At 42.6% G+C, this 18,684-nt stretch overlaps 1 protein-coding gene across 5 annotated transcripts in view; it reads left to right on the forward strand.

The window, feature by feature from the left end:
* Window positions 1-18,684, forward strand: part of ATP7B (ATPase copper transporting beta) — a 73,553-nt gene that overhangs the window by 40,925 nt on the left and 13,944 nt on the right. For all 5 annotated transcript variants that reach the window (XM_037893066.2, XM_037893073.2, XM_037893083.2 and 2 more), the window contains 10 exons: window positions 2,187-2,263; window positions 5,111-5,285; window positions 6,518-6,751; window positions 7,085-7,176; window positions 7,318-7,445; window positions 9,958-10,112; window positions 10,316-10,450; window positions 12,873-13,067; window positions 14,088-14,270; window positions 17,569-17,767. In XM_037893066.2, coding sequence (XP_037748994.1) covers window positions 2,187-2,263; window positions 5,111-5,285; window positions 6,518-6,751; window positions 7,085-7,176; window positions 7,318-7,445; window positions 9,958-10,112; window positions 10,316-10,450; window positions 12,873-13,067; window positions 14,088-14,270; window positions 17,569-17,767 — 1,573 coding nt within the window. The remainder of the gene's footprint in view (window positions 1-2,186; window positions 2,264-5,110; window positions 5,286-6,517; window positions 6,752-7,084; window positions 7,177-7,317; window positions 7,446-9,957; window positions 10,113-10,315; window positions 10,451-12,872; window positions 13,068-14,087; window positions 14,271-17,568; window positions 17,768-18,684) is intronic.

The following is an 18,684-nucleotide window of genomic DNA, read 5'->3' on the forward strand; positions in this document are numbered from 1 at the left end:
ATAGCACATTCCTGACGGCTCCGTGCTGCCAGATGTTATCTTGTTCTTTGGTTCTCCCATTCTTGAGGCTGTTGGGTGGATTCCAGTCTGCCCTCCGGGGGTCCTCTGGTTATTTCCACTTGACGCCTTCTTCAGCCGATGGACACTGGATTCTTAGGCTTGCACCTCCCTGATCATTCAGTTATTATCCACACCAAGCATCCATCCACATACATCCTCTATCTCTATTTTAATCACAATTGTTAATACAACAAAAGGGCGGGGAGTCTCTGGGTGCTGTTTCTGTTGTTACAGAGTATTGCTTTGAGTCTCTCTCTGTGTGAATTGCTTTGAGAACAGACTCTGTCTTAGAATGTACTAACGCAATTAGCAGCTTGCAAGTTTCACACATAGAGGGAGAGAAACAGTACCAAAAACCAAGAGACCTCTTGATTAGTAATACCCTGGAATTTAAACTGTGGGGAATCACACTCATTTGTGATTTTAATACAGAACTTCTTTAATATGATCCAGCACCTGCAGTACTGTACCGTTAAGGAGATCCTATCAAGGTTATAGATTCATAGATATTAAAGTCAGAAGGGACCATTAGGATCATCTAGTCCGACCTCCTGCACAACGCAGGCCACAGAATCTCACCCACCCACTCCTGTGATAAACCTCTCACCTATATCTGAGCTATTGAAATCCTCAAATCATGGTTTCAAGACTTCAAGGTGCAGAGAATCCTCCAGCAAGTACCCCATGCTACAGAGGAAAGTGAAAAACCCCCAAGGCCTCTTCCAATCTGCCCTGGAGGAAAATTCCTTCCTGACCCCAAATATGGTGATCAGCTGAACCCTGCGCATATGGACAAGACTCATCAGCCAGATACCCAGGAAAGAATTCTCTGTAGTAACTCAGATCCCACCCCATTTAACATCCCATCACAGGCCATTGGGCCTATTTACCATGAATAGTTAAAGATCAATTAATTGCCAGAATCATGTTATCCCATCATACCATCTTCTCCATAAACTTATCGAGTTTAATCTTGAAGCCAGATAGGTCTTTTGCCCCCACTACTTCCCTTGGAAGGCTATTCCAGAACTTCACTCCTCTGATGGTTACAAACCTTCGTCTAATTTCAAGTCTAAACTTCCCGATGGCCAGTTTATGTCCATTTGTTCTTGTGTCTACATTGGTACTGAGTTTAAATAATTCCTCTCCCTCTCTGGTATTTATCCCTCTGATATATTTATAGAGAGCAATCATATCTCCCCTCAACCTTCTTTTGGTTAGGCTAAACAAGCCAAGCTCCTTGAGTCTCCTTTCATAAGACAAATTTTCCATTCCTCGGATCATCTTAGTAGCCCTTCTCTGTACCTGTTCCAGTTTGAATTCATCCTTCTTAAACTTGGGAGACCAGAACTGCACACAGCATTCCAGGTTCACAGACCCACCAGATTTAACGATGTCTCACCCTCCATATGGTATTTTTATTTTGTGAACAGTAGAACCTCAGAGTTACGAGCACCTCAGGAATGGAGGTTGTTCATAACTCTGCACAAAATGTTATGGTGGTTCTTTCAAAAGTTTACAACTGCATATTGACTTAATACGGCTTAGAAACTTTACTATGCAGAAGAAAAAAGCTGCTTTCCCTTTATTTTTTAGTGGTTTACATTTAAGACTACTGTGCTGTATTGGCGTGTTTGTGGGGTTTTTTTTTTTTTTTTTTTTGTGGTCTCTGCTGCTACCTTATTGTGTATTTTCGGTTCCAAATGAGGTGTGTGGTTGACTGGTCAGTTTGTAACTCTGGTGTTTGTAACTGAGGTTCTACTGTATTTGTTTTAAACATTTCCTCAGTGAAGTTTGAGGGGGAATATCAGTCCTTCAGAATCCCAGCTGCGTCCACCGTTAAACTCAGGATGTTTGATTTGTTATGACTGTGGATGTGTGTCATAATAGAGGTACCTTACCATCCATGTTCTGCCTTCTACTCCATCATCATCGGCATTATCTGAACTCCTCTCACTTTGGCAGGCACTATAAATAAATAAGGAGGCATTCACCAAAGCGTGGAACAGTCCCCTGTTCTGACATTTCTGATTTTAAATTTATCCTTTTAGATGAAGTTTTCATCTGTTGTACATAATAAATCTCAATTAACCAAACTCTTTTTGTCTTGTTTTTTTAATAAAAAGGGAATTGGTTTTCATGCTTCCTTGGCCAAGAGAGACCCTAATGCTCATAACTTGGATCACAAAAAGGAAATAAAACAGTAAGTATGACTTTCACAAAGAGAGGGCCTCTACAAGTGTGACCGTAATCTTCACAACAGTTAATCTGGTTTATGCTTGTGCAAGGCCTATTTAATATGTACGTACTTAGTCATTTGCTGTTCAGTTCAGTTACTCAACAGGGGAGTTTGAGTGGGAGTTCGAAAGGGGAGTTTGTCTTGTGGTGCTTGTTGAGCGTTTGTTTTTGCTGTGGGTGGTGGTGTTTGGGTGTGGTTTGTGTTTCCCAGATTAACAGGATTTAGGTGGGAAGGCTATGACAGATACAGAGGCAGCAGTGGGAGTGATCCATGTAGTGGAAGACACAATGAGGATGACTGGATGTGGAAGCTGCAGTATGTACATGATCCTGGAGGGGGTACCTCGTAAGAGTTTTGTCTGCATGAAATGCCATCTGATAGAGCTGATGGAGGAAAAGATCCAAGGTTTGGAGATGCAGGTGGAAAGTCTGGTTGAGTTTAGGAAGGCATTTGAGCAGATTATGGAGCAAAGACATGAGGTATCTGAAGGGAAAAGCTCAGACTTGCAGATGGAAGCAGGACTGGGGAATTCTGAGGGGAGACTGGGTGAGGAAAGTGATCAGTGGAAGCATGTGACTAAAAGAACCAGGCAGAGGAAAAGATGGGCTAGTGAAGGGGAAATAGAGCTCAAGAATAGGTTTGCAGAGTTGGAAAATGAAGAAGGGGCTCAGCAGGTAATCACTGAAGATGGAAGGGCAAGGAAGAAGAGAAGAGCGGCTGGTCCTATAGGAAAAGGGGAAGAGTTAATGGAGACTACACCAAATATGAGCCCCAGGAGGATACAGGATGGGTTGAAGAGGATTACAAAGGAGAATAGGAATGGAAAGAACTTGCAGCCAGAGGGAACAAGGGATAGACTGGAGAACAGCACCGTCACCAGGAAAAGGCAGGTCTATGTGATCGGGGACTCTTTACTGAGAAGAATAGACAGGCCTGTAACCAGAGCTGATCCAGAGAATAGAAGGGTATGCTGTCTTCCAGGTGCTAAGATACGGGATGTAGACCTGAGGTTGAAAAGGATTCTAAAGGGAGCAGGAAAGAATCCCCTAATTATCCTTCATGTGGAAACAAATGATACGGTTAGATTCTCGCTGGAAAGTATTAAGGGAGACTATGCTAGGCTGGGGAAGACGCTTAAGGAAATCGAGGCTCAGGTGATCTTTAGTGGGATTCTGCCTGTTCCTAGAGAAGGGCAACAAAGGTGTGACAAGATCATGACTATCAACAAATGGCTTAGGCAGTGGTGCTATAATGAGGGCTTTGGGATGTATGGCCACTGGGAGGCATTCATGGACAGAGGACAATTCTCTTGGGATGGACTTCATCTGAGTAGGAAAGGAAATAGACTTCTAGGATGGAGGCTGGCACAACTGATTAAGAAAGCTTTAAACTAGGAATTTGGGGGAGATGGTTGGGAGATGTCCAGGTAATCTCCACGCCGGATTTTAGCATTGAGAGAAAAGAAAACAAAGTAAGAGAGGATACAGCCGTGGGTAGGAGGAAGGGTAGTGTAGATACCAGTCTAATAAATCATACTGGCTGTAGAATGAGCGTGCCTAATTGGGTACAGAATGTGAGTGAGGCCAAACAGCAAAAATTAAGATGTTTGTACACCAATGCGAGGAGCCTAGGTAACAAAATGGAGGAACTAGAGCTACTGGTGCAGGAAGTGAAACCAGATATTATAGGGATAACAGAAACATGGTGGAATAGTAGTCATGACTGGACTACAGGTATTGAAGGGTATGTGCTGTTTAGGAAAGACCGAAATAAAGGTAAAGGTGGTGGAGTAGCGTTGTATATCAATGATGAGGTGGAATGTAAAGAAATAAGAAGCGATGAAATGGATAAGACAGAGTCCATCTGGGCAAAAATTACATTGGGGAAGAAAACTATTAGAGCCTCCCCTGTGATAGTTCTTGGGGTGTGCTATAGACCGCCAGGATCTAATTTGGATATGGATAGAGTCCTTTTTAATGTTTTTAATAAAGTAAATACTAATGGAAACTGTGTGATCATGGGAGACTTTAACTTCCCAGATATAGACTGGAGGACGAGCCCTAGTAATAATAATAGGGCTCAGATTTTCCTAGATGTGATAGCTGATGGATTCCTTCGTCAAGTAGTTTCTGAACTGACTAGAGGGGATGCCATTTTAGATTTGGTTTTGGTGAGTAGTGAGGACCTCATAGAAGAAATGGTTGTAGGGGATAATCTTGGCTCAAGTGATCATGAGCTAATTCAGTTCAAACTGAACGGAAGGATTAACAAAAAATAAATCTGCAACTAGGGTTTTTGATTTCAAAAGGGCTGACTTTCAAAAATTAAGGAAATTAGTTAGGGAAGTGGATTGGACTGAAGAATTTATGGATCTAAAGGTAGAGGAGGCCTGAGATTATTTTAAATCAAAGCTGCAGAAGCTATCAGAAGCCTGCATCCCAAGAAAGGGGAAAAACTTCATAGGCAGGAGTCTGGTGGGTGAAATTCTGTGGCCTGCGTTGTGCAGGAGGTCAGACTAGATCATAATGATCCCTTCTGACCTAAATGTCTATGAATCTACTCTTTTATATGGATTTGGATTACCTTGCAGTTTTTACTTGTAGAGAGTTATGTATCTGAAACATGCAGATAGCAAAGGAACTTCTTAAGCCAAAGTGTTTAAGCACTGGAAAGAAGCAATGACTTGGAGCCAGTTTTGCCGAGGGCTGAATGCGCTCGGCTCAGCCAGGGAGCTGTACATGTGCAGTATTTGGGCCCCAGTACTACCAAAGTGTACTCTAATACCATGGATTCACTACTTCTACTTTTCAGATGGAGGAAATCTTTCCTGTGCAGCCTAGTGTTTGGAATCCCTGTCTTAATCTTAATGATATATATGCTAATACCTGCTGGCCAACAGCATGGCACTATGGTGCTGGAACAAAATCTAATTCCTGGATTATCTATTTTAAATCTTCTCTTCTTTGTCCTGTGCACTTTAGTTCAGGTATGTAAACAGTATTTCTTGGGTATTTTCTTTCCTTTCAATGTCCCCTTACGTAATCTGATTTAATACAAAAAATTAGACTGGAAAGCCTTATTGGATTGCATCCACCCCCCTGTAAATTCAGGATATATAGGATAAAGTGGCCCTATATATAAGTGAGTCAGTGACCAAATCAAGAGTTGAACTCAGGACCTTAACTCTTCTATCATAATGTTCACCCCAGCATGCCACCCCTTTATTTTCTCTCTTCACCTGTCATGTCATGCCTGGTTAGATTGAATTCTTTGGGGAGAGGATACCATCTTATTCTGTATATCTTATTATATATATGTAATATGGCACCCAAGTTGTTAGTTACCTTTATAGATAGATAAGATGGTATCCTCTCCCCAAAGAATTCAATCTAACCAGGCATGACATGACATGTGAAGAGAGAAAATAAAGGGGTGGCATGCTGGGGTGAACATTATGATAGAAGAGTTAAGGTCCTGAGTTCAACTCTTGATTTGGTCACTGACTGTGACCTTGGGCAAGTCACTTAATCTTTATGCCTCCATTTTCCCCTACACTGTAATAAAAGGATAATAATACTGACCTACTAACCTCACAGGGTGGTTGAGACTGCAGCAGTTAATGTGAGAGGATAAAGGAGGGATGTGTACAACACAGAGCAGTGAGAGGGGGAAAGGAGCACAGAGGGGTGGGGATCAAGAAATGAAAAGTGGGTAAGATAAGAGTGAGACAGAAGCGATGGGTGGGTGGGGTAGCAGTGAACTTAGGTTACTTTTTTCTTGCTGCATTCCTGTTCTGTTGCAATGAGGCTTTAAAAGCATTTCCTCACAGTCCTGCTATGACATGACTACATCTAACTATTTAGAACATTTCTATTTAATGGACCTAATTCTCTCTTACACACACTGATGTAAATCAGGAGTAACTCCATTATTTTTCATTTGTATTGCGGTAGCAGGTAGGGGGCCGAGTCATAGACAGGGGACCCCATTGTGTGAAGTGTTGCACAAAGAGAACAAAAAGACCATCTCTGTCCCCAGGGGTTTTACATTGTAAGACAATTCCATTGAAGTTAGACCATGGTTAAATTAGTGTGAGCTAAGAATCAGGCTCATTAACGTCAGCCTCACTATTTACAGCTCTTTGCTATAATCTGTACTGTACATGCCCTGCTTTCACTGCTGTGATTAATAGGCATTTGTATATACTTTCACTGACAGTTCCTCGGTGGATGGTACTTTTATGTCCAAGCTTACAAATCACTGAAGCACAAAACAGCCAATATGGATGTACTGATTGTGCTGGCCACAACTATTGCTTATATATACTCTTGTGTGATCTTGGTGGTGGCTATAGCTGAAAAAGCAGAGGAAAGCCCCGTCACGTTCTTTGACACACCACCCATGTTATTCGTATTCATTTCTCTTGGGAGATGGTTGGAACACATAGCAAAGGTAACCAGTCTACACGTTAAGCACTTATGAACAGTAATGAAGAAATTAATATGGCATCTCTATGAACAGAAACTGCTTACATGTATTTTGATAGGAGTGTTTCTGGCGTGCAGTGTGGCGTACGCTGCAGTTTGATGAGAGCCTGGTGGGTTGCTATGTTAACTGCACACACAGGATCATAGAACTGTGGGTCTGGAAGGGATCTTGAGAGGTCATCAAGTCCAGCCCCCTGTGCATGTCTACTTAAAATGTGAGACACATGATGGGTGTGGTAATATCTTTTATTGGACCAACTTCTCAAGCATTTATCTTTTATTTATGTTGTTTGCATAGAGTAAAACATCAGAAGCACTTGCTAAACTAATGTCTCTCCAAGCTACTGAAGCTACCATAGTGACTCTTGGACCTGACCACTCCGTCATCAGGTATATATTATTCACCCAAAGCCCTTCAGCCTGCTGGGATGGGCTGACTAGATCTGATGCATTTAATGGTAAAAGCATTTTTGTTCCTATTAACGGGATGGATCAAATTGTTCATCTCTCATAATTGGGTGCTTCTTACAGGGAGGAGCAGGTGGCTGTTGAACTGGTTCAGCGGGGTGACATTGTAAAAGTTGTCCCTGGTGGGAAGTTCCCAGTTGATGGAAAAGTCATTGAAGGCAGCTCTATGGCAGATGAATCTCTCATTACTGGTAATTTTCTTTATGCTTAGCAAAGCTAGCTGGCTGCTGGATCTCCTCCTTAAACTGGTCACACTTGTTCCCTGTATTCATTCTCCTCTTCATCCACTCCTCTTAGCTTTGGGAAAGTTCTGATACAGATTCAGACTACTTTATGGGACTGGCCTTTATACCAGGCTGATTCAAACCCTGATATCTGGTTACACCGGACTTTGGGGAAGACTGGATCTGGATTAGATGCCTCTGTCCAATTCTGACCATCATGACTTCTGTTGATCAGCTAACAGCAGTGTCACATGGACTTCAGGACTGAGGGGCTTTAGGCACGGTTGTCTTAGACTTAAAAGGTGCTGGGGACCTGGAGGGAGTTTTCTCTGGAAGAATATTTGCAAAAATGGTGCATTTTTAAAACTAACTAATAAACTGTAAATAAACAGTATCTCAAATCCATCAGGAAGTGAATGCACGGACTTGAGAAGGACAACCCCAGGCATTCATCAAGGGAGCAGGATAGAAGGAGAGCATTATCTCCTAACATTTGCTATGCTCATCAGAATTTTTTCTACTTCATGACATTTCCACATGGGAAACTGTGATGTTGAGACAGAGACATAGATATAGATATATTATTTTTTTAACCTGGTTCCTGCCATTATAAATCCTTTAAAGGAACTATAAACCTTAACTGTTCATTTGGTTGCTTGCTTTGGGTTGATGTGATTTTTGGAGGGGTGGGTGAAATTTTCTCATTTTGAGAACCAGCCACATCATTGACCCCGTGTGTAGAAAAAAATATGACTAAGGAAATACAAATTGGCTCCTAGTGTACTAGTGCTTGTCACAGTGTGCACATGGGAACTTTGCAAAGGTGGCAGTTTCTCTAGTCTCTGGAAGGGAAGGGGCTAGACCGCTTGCTGTCTGACACAGATGCCAAAAGAAGTTCTCCTAAGGTATCTGCATGTATTGAGCCAGTTTGTCCCTGGCCTTTGTGGGGGTGCACAGAAGAGAAGGAGTGAAAGACCAAGGAGCCTTCCGTTTCCCCCCGTGTGTATTTTGTACAAGGGCCAGGAAGAGTCTCAGGCCCTGTGCTCAGAGGAGTATGGCTAAAGCGGATTCTCCTTTAACTCACTGTAATGCAATTTTGGAACATGAAAATATGAATTCCCTCCCCACTAACCTCATGATGTTCTTAGTGGCCAGGCAGTGCAGCATTGTGATGTCCTAGGTGGTCATGGCCTTGTTACAATATTGTTCCACCACGTTCCGACTGTCGGCTGAGCCTGAGCAGACTGACTAGTAATGTGATAAATGGTGAATTCCCTGGCTGAGATACATAATTAAAAAACAACCTTACGAGTCTAGCTCATTTGCCTCAAGGTTGCAGCTGACTTACAATTAACTTAGGCTTGAATAGAGACTGGGAGTGGCTAAGTCATTATGCAAGGTAACCTATTTCCCCTTGTTTTTTCCTACCCCCCCCCCCCAAGACGTTCTTGTTAAACCCTGGATTTGTGCTGGAAATGGCCCACCTTGATTATCATACACATTGTAAGGAGAGTGGTCACTTTAGATAAGCTATTGCCAGCAGGAGAGTGGGTTTGTGTGTGTGTGTGGGGGGGGGGGGGTGAGAAAACCTGGATTTGGGCTGGTAATGGCCCAATTTGATTATCATTCACATTGTAAGGAGAGTGATCACTTTAGATAAGCTATTGCCAGCAGGAGAGTAGGGTGGGGGGAGGTATTTTTTCATGCTATGTGTGTATAAAAGATCTTCTACACTTTCCACAGTATGCATCTGATGAAGTGAGCTGTAGCTCACGAAAGCTTATGCTCAAATAAATTGGTTAGTCTCTAAGGTGCCACAAGTACTCCTTTTCTTTTTGCGAATACAGACTAACACGGCTGTTACTCTGAAACCTGTCATTGAACTAGCTGATTCTGATCTTTGAGTGGTAGGGATCGGAGGTCATTTGGATACGCTGGGACACGTCCATTCAAGGCTCTAAAAATAAACAATAGGCAGAGCTGGTGGTAGGCATAAGCAGAATAAGCAACTGCTTAGGGCCCCTGAGCAGCTCACGGGGGCTCCCTATTAATTATTAGTGTGTGGGGGGGAGGAGAAATATTCCTGATTAGGACCCCCAGTGGGCTAGCACTGGCATCAATAACCTTCAGACTCAATAACTGCTAGCCAAACAGCCTGTAGGTTCTGCCGTGGTGTCTGATCCAAACCTGTTGGAGTGAATGGGGTGACCTCTGTGGGCTTTGGATCAGGCCTCTGGAGGGGAGCGAGTGACAAAGTGAGCAAGAAAGAGGCAGTGAATGGTTGCTGAGGCTCCTGCTGTGAAAATGAACATGGAAAACATTTTTCTGAAAAGTGATACAGCCTTTTAAAAAAAGCAGTCTTTCAAATTATGGTGCAAAACTGAATTATTATTTAGCATGTAGCAGGCTATCTATCTTTATGTACCTGTGCTCCCAGACTACAGGTAGTTGTCCTGACCCTATTGCTCTTTTGTCCTAGGGGAAGCCATGCCAGTCACTAAAAAACCTGGGAGCACAGTGATTGCAGGTTCTATAAATGCGCATGGCTCAGTTCTCGTTAATGCAACTCACGTTGGGTCTGACACCACCCTGGCACAAATTGTGAAATTGGTAGAAGAAGCTCAGATGTCAAAGGTAAAAATAAAAATACTGCACTTTGTATATAAATCAGCAAGGCTTTTGCTCTTGTGATATTTGTTTTAGAATGAGCAAGAAACAGACTTAAAAAAAACAACTCAGTTATGGAATAAGGGTTGGTAGATGTTATCATGTCCACTCAGTACTTCTCTTTGTTGGTTTAGTCATAAAACAAGTATCTTTGTGTTTTATTTTTGTAGGCACCCATCCAGCAACTGGCTGATAAGTTTAGTGGATATTTTGTTCCATTTATCATCATCATTTCAACAGCGACATTGCTAGTGTGGATCACAATTGGTTTTATAAACTTTGATGTTGTTCAGAAATACTTTCCTGTAAGTAGTGCCGTTGGTCCCAATATTTGCTCTTAACAACCCCATATTAGTAATGTAGCTTTTGTACTTTCCAAAGGGCTGATACTGCCAGATGCCAAGCACCTTCAACTCTCAAATGCGTTAGGTTTCTGTGTAGAATAAACTAAATATGTTTATATAGTTAGTTTTTTGGCCAGCCTCCACAGAGTTGTTAGTCCATCTTCATCTCTGCATGGGATTCTGGCAAAAAATGAAATCGGTGGAGATATACCAGGGATGAATATGGTCCAGTAGCTGGATTTCCCAGAGAGCTGAGGAATTGCTGACAGGTTTGCAAACTGCCTTCACTGATGCTGATCATGGAGCTGGTCTTTAGAAACATGAATGGCATATTGATTACGTTTAAGACGTGTAAACGGTCCTGCCAGGCTCATAGATTGTGGAAGGCTGTGCATCCCAGAGGTGGCATATTTATCCTCGCGAGTGGAGGGGAAAACACAGCAGGTTGTATTATTACCTGGGAACAAATCTGCTTAGCAGCACTTTTGCATTTGCAATGCTTATTACTCCAAGGGGTAAATCTCCACAGGAGTGGGGTATAAGCAAAATTTTGGGGGCCCGTGTGGGGACGGAAGAAGTTTGGGGGGGTGACAGGTGAGAGGTGTAATGCCATGGATCTACCACTATGTGGATCCTTTGGCCACAGCTCACTGTGGAACAGGTCGTCTACTTCTTCTGGTGGAGGATCCCTTCTCCCCCCATCCCAATGGGATCCCAGCATAAAGTCATAGAAATGTAGGGCTGGAAGGGACCTCAAGAAGTCCTCAAGTCCAGCCACCTGCACTGAGGCAGGACCAAGTAAACCTAAACCATCCCTGACAGGTGTTTGTCCAACTTGTTTTTAAAAGTTTCCCGTGATGGGGACTCCATGACCTCCCTTGGAATGCTATTCCAGAGCTTAAGTACCCTTATAGTTAGAAAGCTTTTCCTAATATCTAACCTACATCTCCCTTGCTGCAGATTAAGCCCATTGCTTCTTGTCCTACCTTCAGTGGACATGGAGAACAACTGATCACTGTCCTCTTTATAACAGTCCTTAACATATTGGAAGACTATAATCAGGTCCCCCCTCAGTCTTCTTTTCTCAAGACTAAGCGTGTCCAGTTTTTTTAACCTTTCCTCATAGGTCAGGTTTTCTAAACCTTTTCTCATTTTTGTTGCTCTCTGCTGGACTCGCTCCAATTTGTCCACATCTTTCCTAAAGTGTAGTGCCCAGAATTGGACACAGTTCTCCAGCTGGGGCTGCACCAGTGCCAAGCAGAGCAGGACAGTTACCGCCTATATCTTACATACAATATTCCTGTTAATACACCCCAGAATCACATTAGGTTTTTTTGCAGCTGCATCACATTGATGATTCATTCAGTTTGTGGTCCACTATAATCTCCTAGATCAGTGGTTCTCAACTGTGGTCCACTGCTTGTTCAGGGAAAGCCCCTGCCGCGTCCGCAGGTTCGGCTGATCGCGGCTCCCACTGGCTGCGGTTTGCTGTGCCCGGCCAATGGGGGCTGCGGGAAGTGGTGCGGGCCGAGGGGTGTGCTGGCCACCCTTCCCGCAGCCCCCATTGGCCTGGAGCACTGAACCGCGGCCAGTGGGAGCTGCAATCGGCCGAACCTGCAGACGCCCGGCGCGCCAAGGGCTTTCCCTGAACAAGCAGTGGACCACAGTTGAGAACCACTGTCCTAGATCCTTTTCAGCAGTGTTACCACCTAGACAGTTATTCCCCATTTTGTAGTTGTGCATTTGATTTTTTCCTTCCTAAGGGAAGTACTTTGCACTGAATTTCATCTTATGGAATTCAGACCAATTCTCCAATTTGTCAAGGTCATTTTGAGTTTTAAACCCTGTCCTCCACAGTGCTTGCAACTCCTCCCATCTTAGTGTCATCTACAAATTTTATAAGCATATACTCCATTATCCAAGTCATTAATGGAAAATATTGAATAGTACCAGAGCCAGGACTTACCCCTGTGAGGCCCACTAGATGCAACCTGCCAATTTGACAACAAACCATTGATAACTACTATTTGAGTACAGTCTTTCAATGAGTTAAGCACATACCTTATAGTACTTTCATCTAGACCACATTCCTCTAGTTTTCTTATGCATCATTGTGTCAAAAGCCTTACCAAAATCAAAGTATATCATGCTGCCCTGCTGCTCAGTCTGTGCTCTGAGGGTGGGACTTGCCGCTAAATCAATATAATATTCCCAGTATGCCTGGTAACTATAATCTGTTGTTCTGTTTTCTTTTCTATATCTGAGATTTCCAGATAGATGCATGTTTGAAATTACTGCTCTTTACTAGACATTGTGTCCTGTGTTAGCAAACAAACATCTTTCTCTCTCTTTTTCTTTTTTTTTTTTTTTTTTTTACTTGCAGCATCAGAACAAACACCTCTCAAAAGCTGAAGTAATAGTGAGGTTTGCATTTCAAACCTCAATCACTGTGTTGTGCATTGCATGCCCCTGTTCCTTGGGCTTGGCTACTCCAACAGCTGTGATGGTGGGCACAGGAGTTGCTGCTCAGAATGGTATTCTCATCAAAGGTGGAAAACCCCTGGAAATGGCCCACAAGGTTAATAGCTCATCACGGAAGTGTTGTATTAATACCATTTATACTGGTTGCCAGCTAGAACAAAATTTCCCAGCAAATTCTGTTAATCTATGGAAATGACTCTTTTTTTTTTTTTTTTTTTTTTTTTAATTGGTCATTGCTCTTATCATTTTGAAGGTAGATACTTTTTGGAATCACAGAGAGAGGCAGTGTTTCTTTATGGTCACAGCAAAGGGGTGAGAGACTGCAGATCCTGACTTCTCATCCCAGCTGGGCCACTGAGTTCCTGTATGACCTTGTGCCAAGTCACTTTCACCTTTTGTTTCCTCATCTTTACTCCAGCTGTCAAGTGGTTACTACAAGTACTTCCCTCCCTAGGTTCAGGAATCTTGTGACATTTAATGAGTTCAAGTTTGAACTACTTCAAAGCACCATACAAATGCTGCTGCTCATTGGTCTTTAGTACAGCATCTAAAAACTGTTCTTCTCACGTTGAGAGAGGAAATGCCACGATTTAATACTTTAGATATTGTCAGTTGCGTTTAAATAGACATTTCATGAATTCTGTGCACACGCTGCTCGCCATTAAATTTGCAACGCTTGTAGTAACTAATTATTATATAGTGAAATACCCCAGTTTTACTTAGACAATGTGGTTATTTCCTATTTTAAGTATAAGTTATCAAGATGGGGTAATTTATGGTAAATGCTGACATTTTAATGACAATCACTCAGAGAAGGAAAAGAATATTAGGTAGAATTAGAGCACAGGAGAGTTCATGGTATAGACACCTGTAACTTGCGTAGCTTATTCTCTTTTTATACTGGCAGAGAAGGTTGACTGCCGATGTGTCTATTTTGAATGTTGTGTGTGTATAAAAAGTAAAATATTCATGAACATTCATTAATTGATTATACTTCTCAACTACACACACCCTTGAACAGAGACATTATATTGTACATTATATTCCAACCATTCTCATACTCACTGTGCTTAAGTTTAATATTACAGCAGTAACTGAAATACGTTATTTTGTGCAGATAAAGACTGTGATGTTTGATAAAACTGGGACCATCACCTGTGGCGTTCCTAAAGTCATGAGGATGCTCTTGCTAGGGGACACGGCTAAGCTGTCCCTAAAGAAGGTACTTGCAATTGTCGGCACTGCAGAAGCCAGCAGTGAGCATCCCTTAGGAATGTCTGTCACTAAATACTGTAAAGAGGTATGTATTTCAAGCATTGCCCAAGGATGTCTGTGTAAGCAGCAGTATTGCACTGAATAAGCCAGACACAGCTAGGTAGACCTGGCTTCACAGTGAGACCTGCATCTTTACAAACCTTTTAGGACCTTAAATCTGATCATGGGCAGTAGCCCTTAGAAGAACCAAGTTTATGAACAGCACTGAGAATGTGGGTTCCAGCCTGATGTTGGTCAGGAAATGGCAAGCCCTAGCTTCTTGCTTCTGTTTAAATGATTTAGACCTGGGATTCCCACTTTCCATTCCCGGTTGCGAATAGGATCTTAGTGTCTGCAGTGAACATAGCTCCCTGCCTGACCTAAGTGAAAGATGTTAGTACTGTTGCATTGTGGGTTGAATCACAGTTCCAGCTGTGTAAGCTAGTAATTAACCTGGCAACTTGCAGGATGTTACATGCTTCCTACCATGGGAGTTAGGATCTGCTAAGTCGGTCTCCATGTCAGTTCCAGGTTTTAAATTTCCTCTGGCTGACGACAGGTCCTCTTAATAAAAGGCTAGTTCATCTGGAATCTGCTTTCCCTTGCTGATTTGCCAGAGCCTGAGTTTGGTGACCTTCAGGTTACAGTGCAGCATTTATTCTGGCCAAGCTTTTGATGACTCTTAATAATGGGTAATTGAGCTGCAGCCGGGGGTGGGGGGAGTTTTACATTGTGATTTATAACTGGTGGTGTTACAAGAAACTGCATGGTTTAGTGGGAAGATCATTGAGCTGAGATTTCAGAAACCTGTGTTCTAATTCAGTTTTTGCCACTGATCTGGTGTGTGACACTGGGCAAGTCACTTCACCTCTCACCCTTTGTCTGTCATATTTAGATTTTAAGCCCTTCAGGGAAGAGACTGTCTCTCACAATGTTTGTTACAGTGTCTGACAAAATGGGGCCAGGATCTTGGTTGGAGCTTCTAGATGCTACTGTAATAATAATAATTTAGATGCCTTGGCAACAGCCACCTAGTTTAAACTTTCAAATAAATACATAGAATGGGTACTTAGAACATGGAACTGGACTATGGACAGGTGGAATGGTGATTTACATTTAATAATTCACAAGAAGCATGTATAGTCTCTTCTCACACACTGCCTGACAGTAGCCAGTTCTGTTAGTCATTTATCTGATCACTAAATTTAGCCAGAAAGATTTTAACAAACCTAAGTATCACATGAACGGCGAGCCTTTGAGTCTGACAAATGGCTAGTCTCTGAGATTACCCATCTTTGTGCAAATCAGCAAATACTATCTATGGCATGTGTTTCCCTAATACTTCAGGAAGAATGAAAACACAACCAGAAACACAAAAGGAAGGCAATCATAAATAACAGCCTCCCCTTACGCTTACATAAAAGCTACTGGCCAATGTTAACTGACTTATGAAAAGATAAATTTGGCAGCAATATGAATATCCAACACGTCTAGTATAAACCTTTAGGAGTAAGTGCTTAGAAAAATAAAATGCCTACTTGGAAGGAGAAGAATTCTAGTTGGTAATGATCTGGATGCCTGCCTTATTTATTTATTTATTTATTTTTAAATGGGCTGTCTTCTCCTGGTTGCTGTTTTTGAATCTACTCCTTCTTGTGCGTGAGTCACTTCTATAATATCACATGCCTTACTTGTCACCTGACCATAGCTTGCATGTATAGCCCTTACCTATTTGAATATATTTGTAGTATATCCACTGGCATTTCTAAACTATCGCTAGACTGTTCAATAGGCCATGGGTAGCTCTGTTGAATTCAGTGAATACCTCGGAAATTATTAGGGTCCATTAGCTTTTTAATTTGACTATTTCCTCTTTATAAATTTGGAGTCATAAAAAATGGTCTTGGCAACGTGTGAAGTGGTTCACTCACTGCAGGATCCCTTCCTCGTGGCCAGGCGTGGCTTAGCGGCTCTCTCCCTATATGGCTCCCCCTCCTGATGGTTGCTCCCTTGGTCTCTCTTCTGTAACTCGGCCCTCTGGCCACGTCACAATATTTATGTCCTCCCCTTTCGGGGTAACAAAGTTCAACAAACAAAAGTCCAACAAATAATTCCAAGACCTTGTGTCAGGTCTCTGACCCCTGACTCTGGTCCTAGTGGTTCTCACACCTTTGCCTCAGTGCTTTCTAATGTTCACTTCTCCAGACTCATGCCACCTTGCCAGTGGCCCTCCCACTACACCATATTCCAGCCCAGGGACAGTATAACCAGCAGCTGAGGTCTGGCACAGTCCCACTTGCTGCTCCTGCTTCCCTGGGCTCCTTCCTACCCAGCCTTTCTCAGGCTCTCTTCTCTGCAACTTCCCTAGGTTGACCTGCCTTTCAGGGGTAGGATCCTAGAGCTTATTCTCCTCCCATCCCGGCTTCCTCCTCACCATCTCTGTTCCCAGAAAGTGGTTGCAGACTCTCTCCTTGCCACTCCCATCTGCTACAAACTTCCTCTCTGCATACTAACCCACCTGCTCCTGCCCAGCTGGGCTTCGTGATCCGTTCAGCCTGCCTGTCGCTCCAGGTGCAGCCAGGTAACAAAACTGGCTTCTAAGGCACACAATAACCCATTCAGGGCCTCTACGGGGTACATACCGCGTGTCACAACCCCATTCTTTAACTTCTCCCTCTGATTCAATAATAAAGCCTGTTATCGTAAGATTTCATTTTCTTTAAAAGTCCCAAAAAGAGTACCAGAGACAAGCTGTTTCTTAGTCCCTTGGTCAAACCAGTAGCTTTTAAGAATTAAATACGTTGGCTTTTTTTAACTGTAGTCATTTTTAAAAAAAGCTCATACTCCCCAACAGCGTAGTTGAAAGTTGATCCTTCCAAGAGGCAGCATGGTGTAGTGGTAGAGTAGAGATTGGATCAAAAAACCATAAGGAATATAAACAGTCACGCTTTGGGCACGAGGCAGCTATGTACTGTACTTATTTATGGGCAGGTTTTCCATTATGGGGTTTTTTCTTCTGCAGAATCTGATATTATCCACTATCAGTGACGGGTCACTGGAATAGATGGACCTCTGATCTGATCTGGGATGGTGATCCCTGTTTCTAGAAATCTAATAATAGCATTAGAAACCAGTAACTTCTGACTTCCAGTCCCCATTCTGACACTGATGCTGCATGTGGCTTCCAGCAGATCACTTAATCTTTCTCTCTGTCACCTCTTTGTAAAAGAAGGAGGAGGAGACCAACTTTTCTGTGGTGTTTTGAGAACGAATTAGCTGATATTTGTGCATCACTTGGATGATTCAAAGTGTGTTACAAGTTTTCATTATTATTATGTTTGCAGGAACTTGGCACCGAGAGTCTGGGATACTGCACAGATTTTCAGGCAGTCCCAGGCTGTGGAATCAGCTGTAAAGTGTGCAATGTGGAAGCTATACTGGGCCAGAGTGAGCAGAGTCTGAACGAGCAGAATACTTACCTGAGCAGTGTCAGCACGGTTTCGCTGGGACACAGTTCATCGATCATGGTCTCTGAATCTGAAGGTATGTCTGCCCTCAAAACATTTAGCCAACTACAAAGAGAAGTTTGCAAAATCAACAATACCAGCCACGGTGAAATAGCTGTACACAATTAGAACTTGCTTCCTGCAGCAGGGAAGGTGGGATTATGTTAGAAAATACAAAGGAGCTAAAATGTATCATGGGAGAAAAGCAATATTCTTTTTTCTTAATGTGGCTGGAAAGCTAGCTGAGTACTTAGATAGTACAATGATGGGTGCTTTGCAAGCACATGTGACAAATAGGTAGTAAGATTCATAGACTCTAAGGACAAAAAGGACCGCTGTTATCATTAAGTCTGACTTCCTGTATAACATAGTCCATAAAACTTTCCTGACTTATTTCCTGTTTCAGCTGGAGCATATTTTTTATCAAAACACACAATCTTGATTTGTGAATTGTCAGTGATGGAGAATTCACCACAACCCTTGGTAAATTGTTCAGTGGTTAATTGCCCTCACTGTTAAAAATGTACGCCTTATTTCTAGTCTGAATTTGTCTAGCTCCGCTTCTAGCTGTTGGATCCCGTTATACCTGTCTGCTAGATTGACGAGCCCAATATCAAACACTTGTTCCCCATGTAGGTACTGAACGATTGTGACCAAGTCACTCCTTAACCTTCTCTTTGTTAAACTAAATAGATTGAGCTTCTTGAGCCTATCACTATAAGGATGTTGTCCAATCCTTTAATCATTCGTGTGGCTCTTCTCTGAACCCTCCCCAATATATCAAGGGATTTCTTATTCAGACTTCATACCACATAAAAACAAAACAGCAAGTTCCATTTGAAAAGACAAGAAAGCCAGGGGAGAGCACAGTTTGCTAATCTGCAGTATAGTTCCCCCTAGAACAGTCCCCACTTTCGCCTATCCTCTTGCCTTGCTGCCCTTCCGCCGCTTTTT

Source organism: Chelonia mydas, chromosome 1, assembly GCF_015237465.2.
Source record: "Chelonia mydas isolate rCheMyd1 chromosome 1, rCheMyd1.pri.v2, whole genome shotgun sequence".
Lineage (NCBI taxonomy): Eukaryota > Metazoa > Chordata > Testudines > Cheloniidae > Chelonia > Chelonia mydas.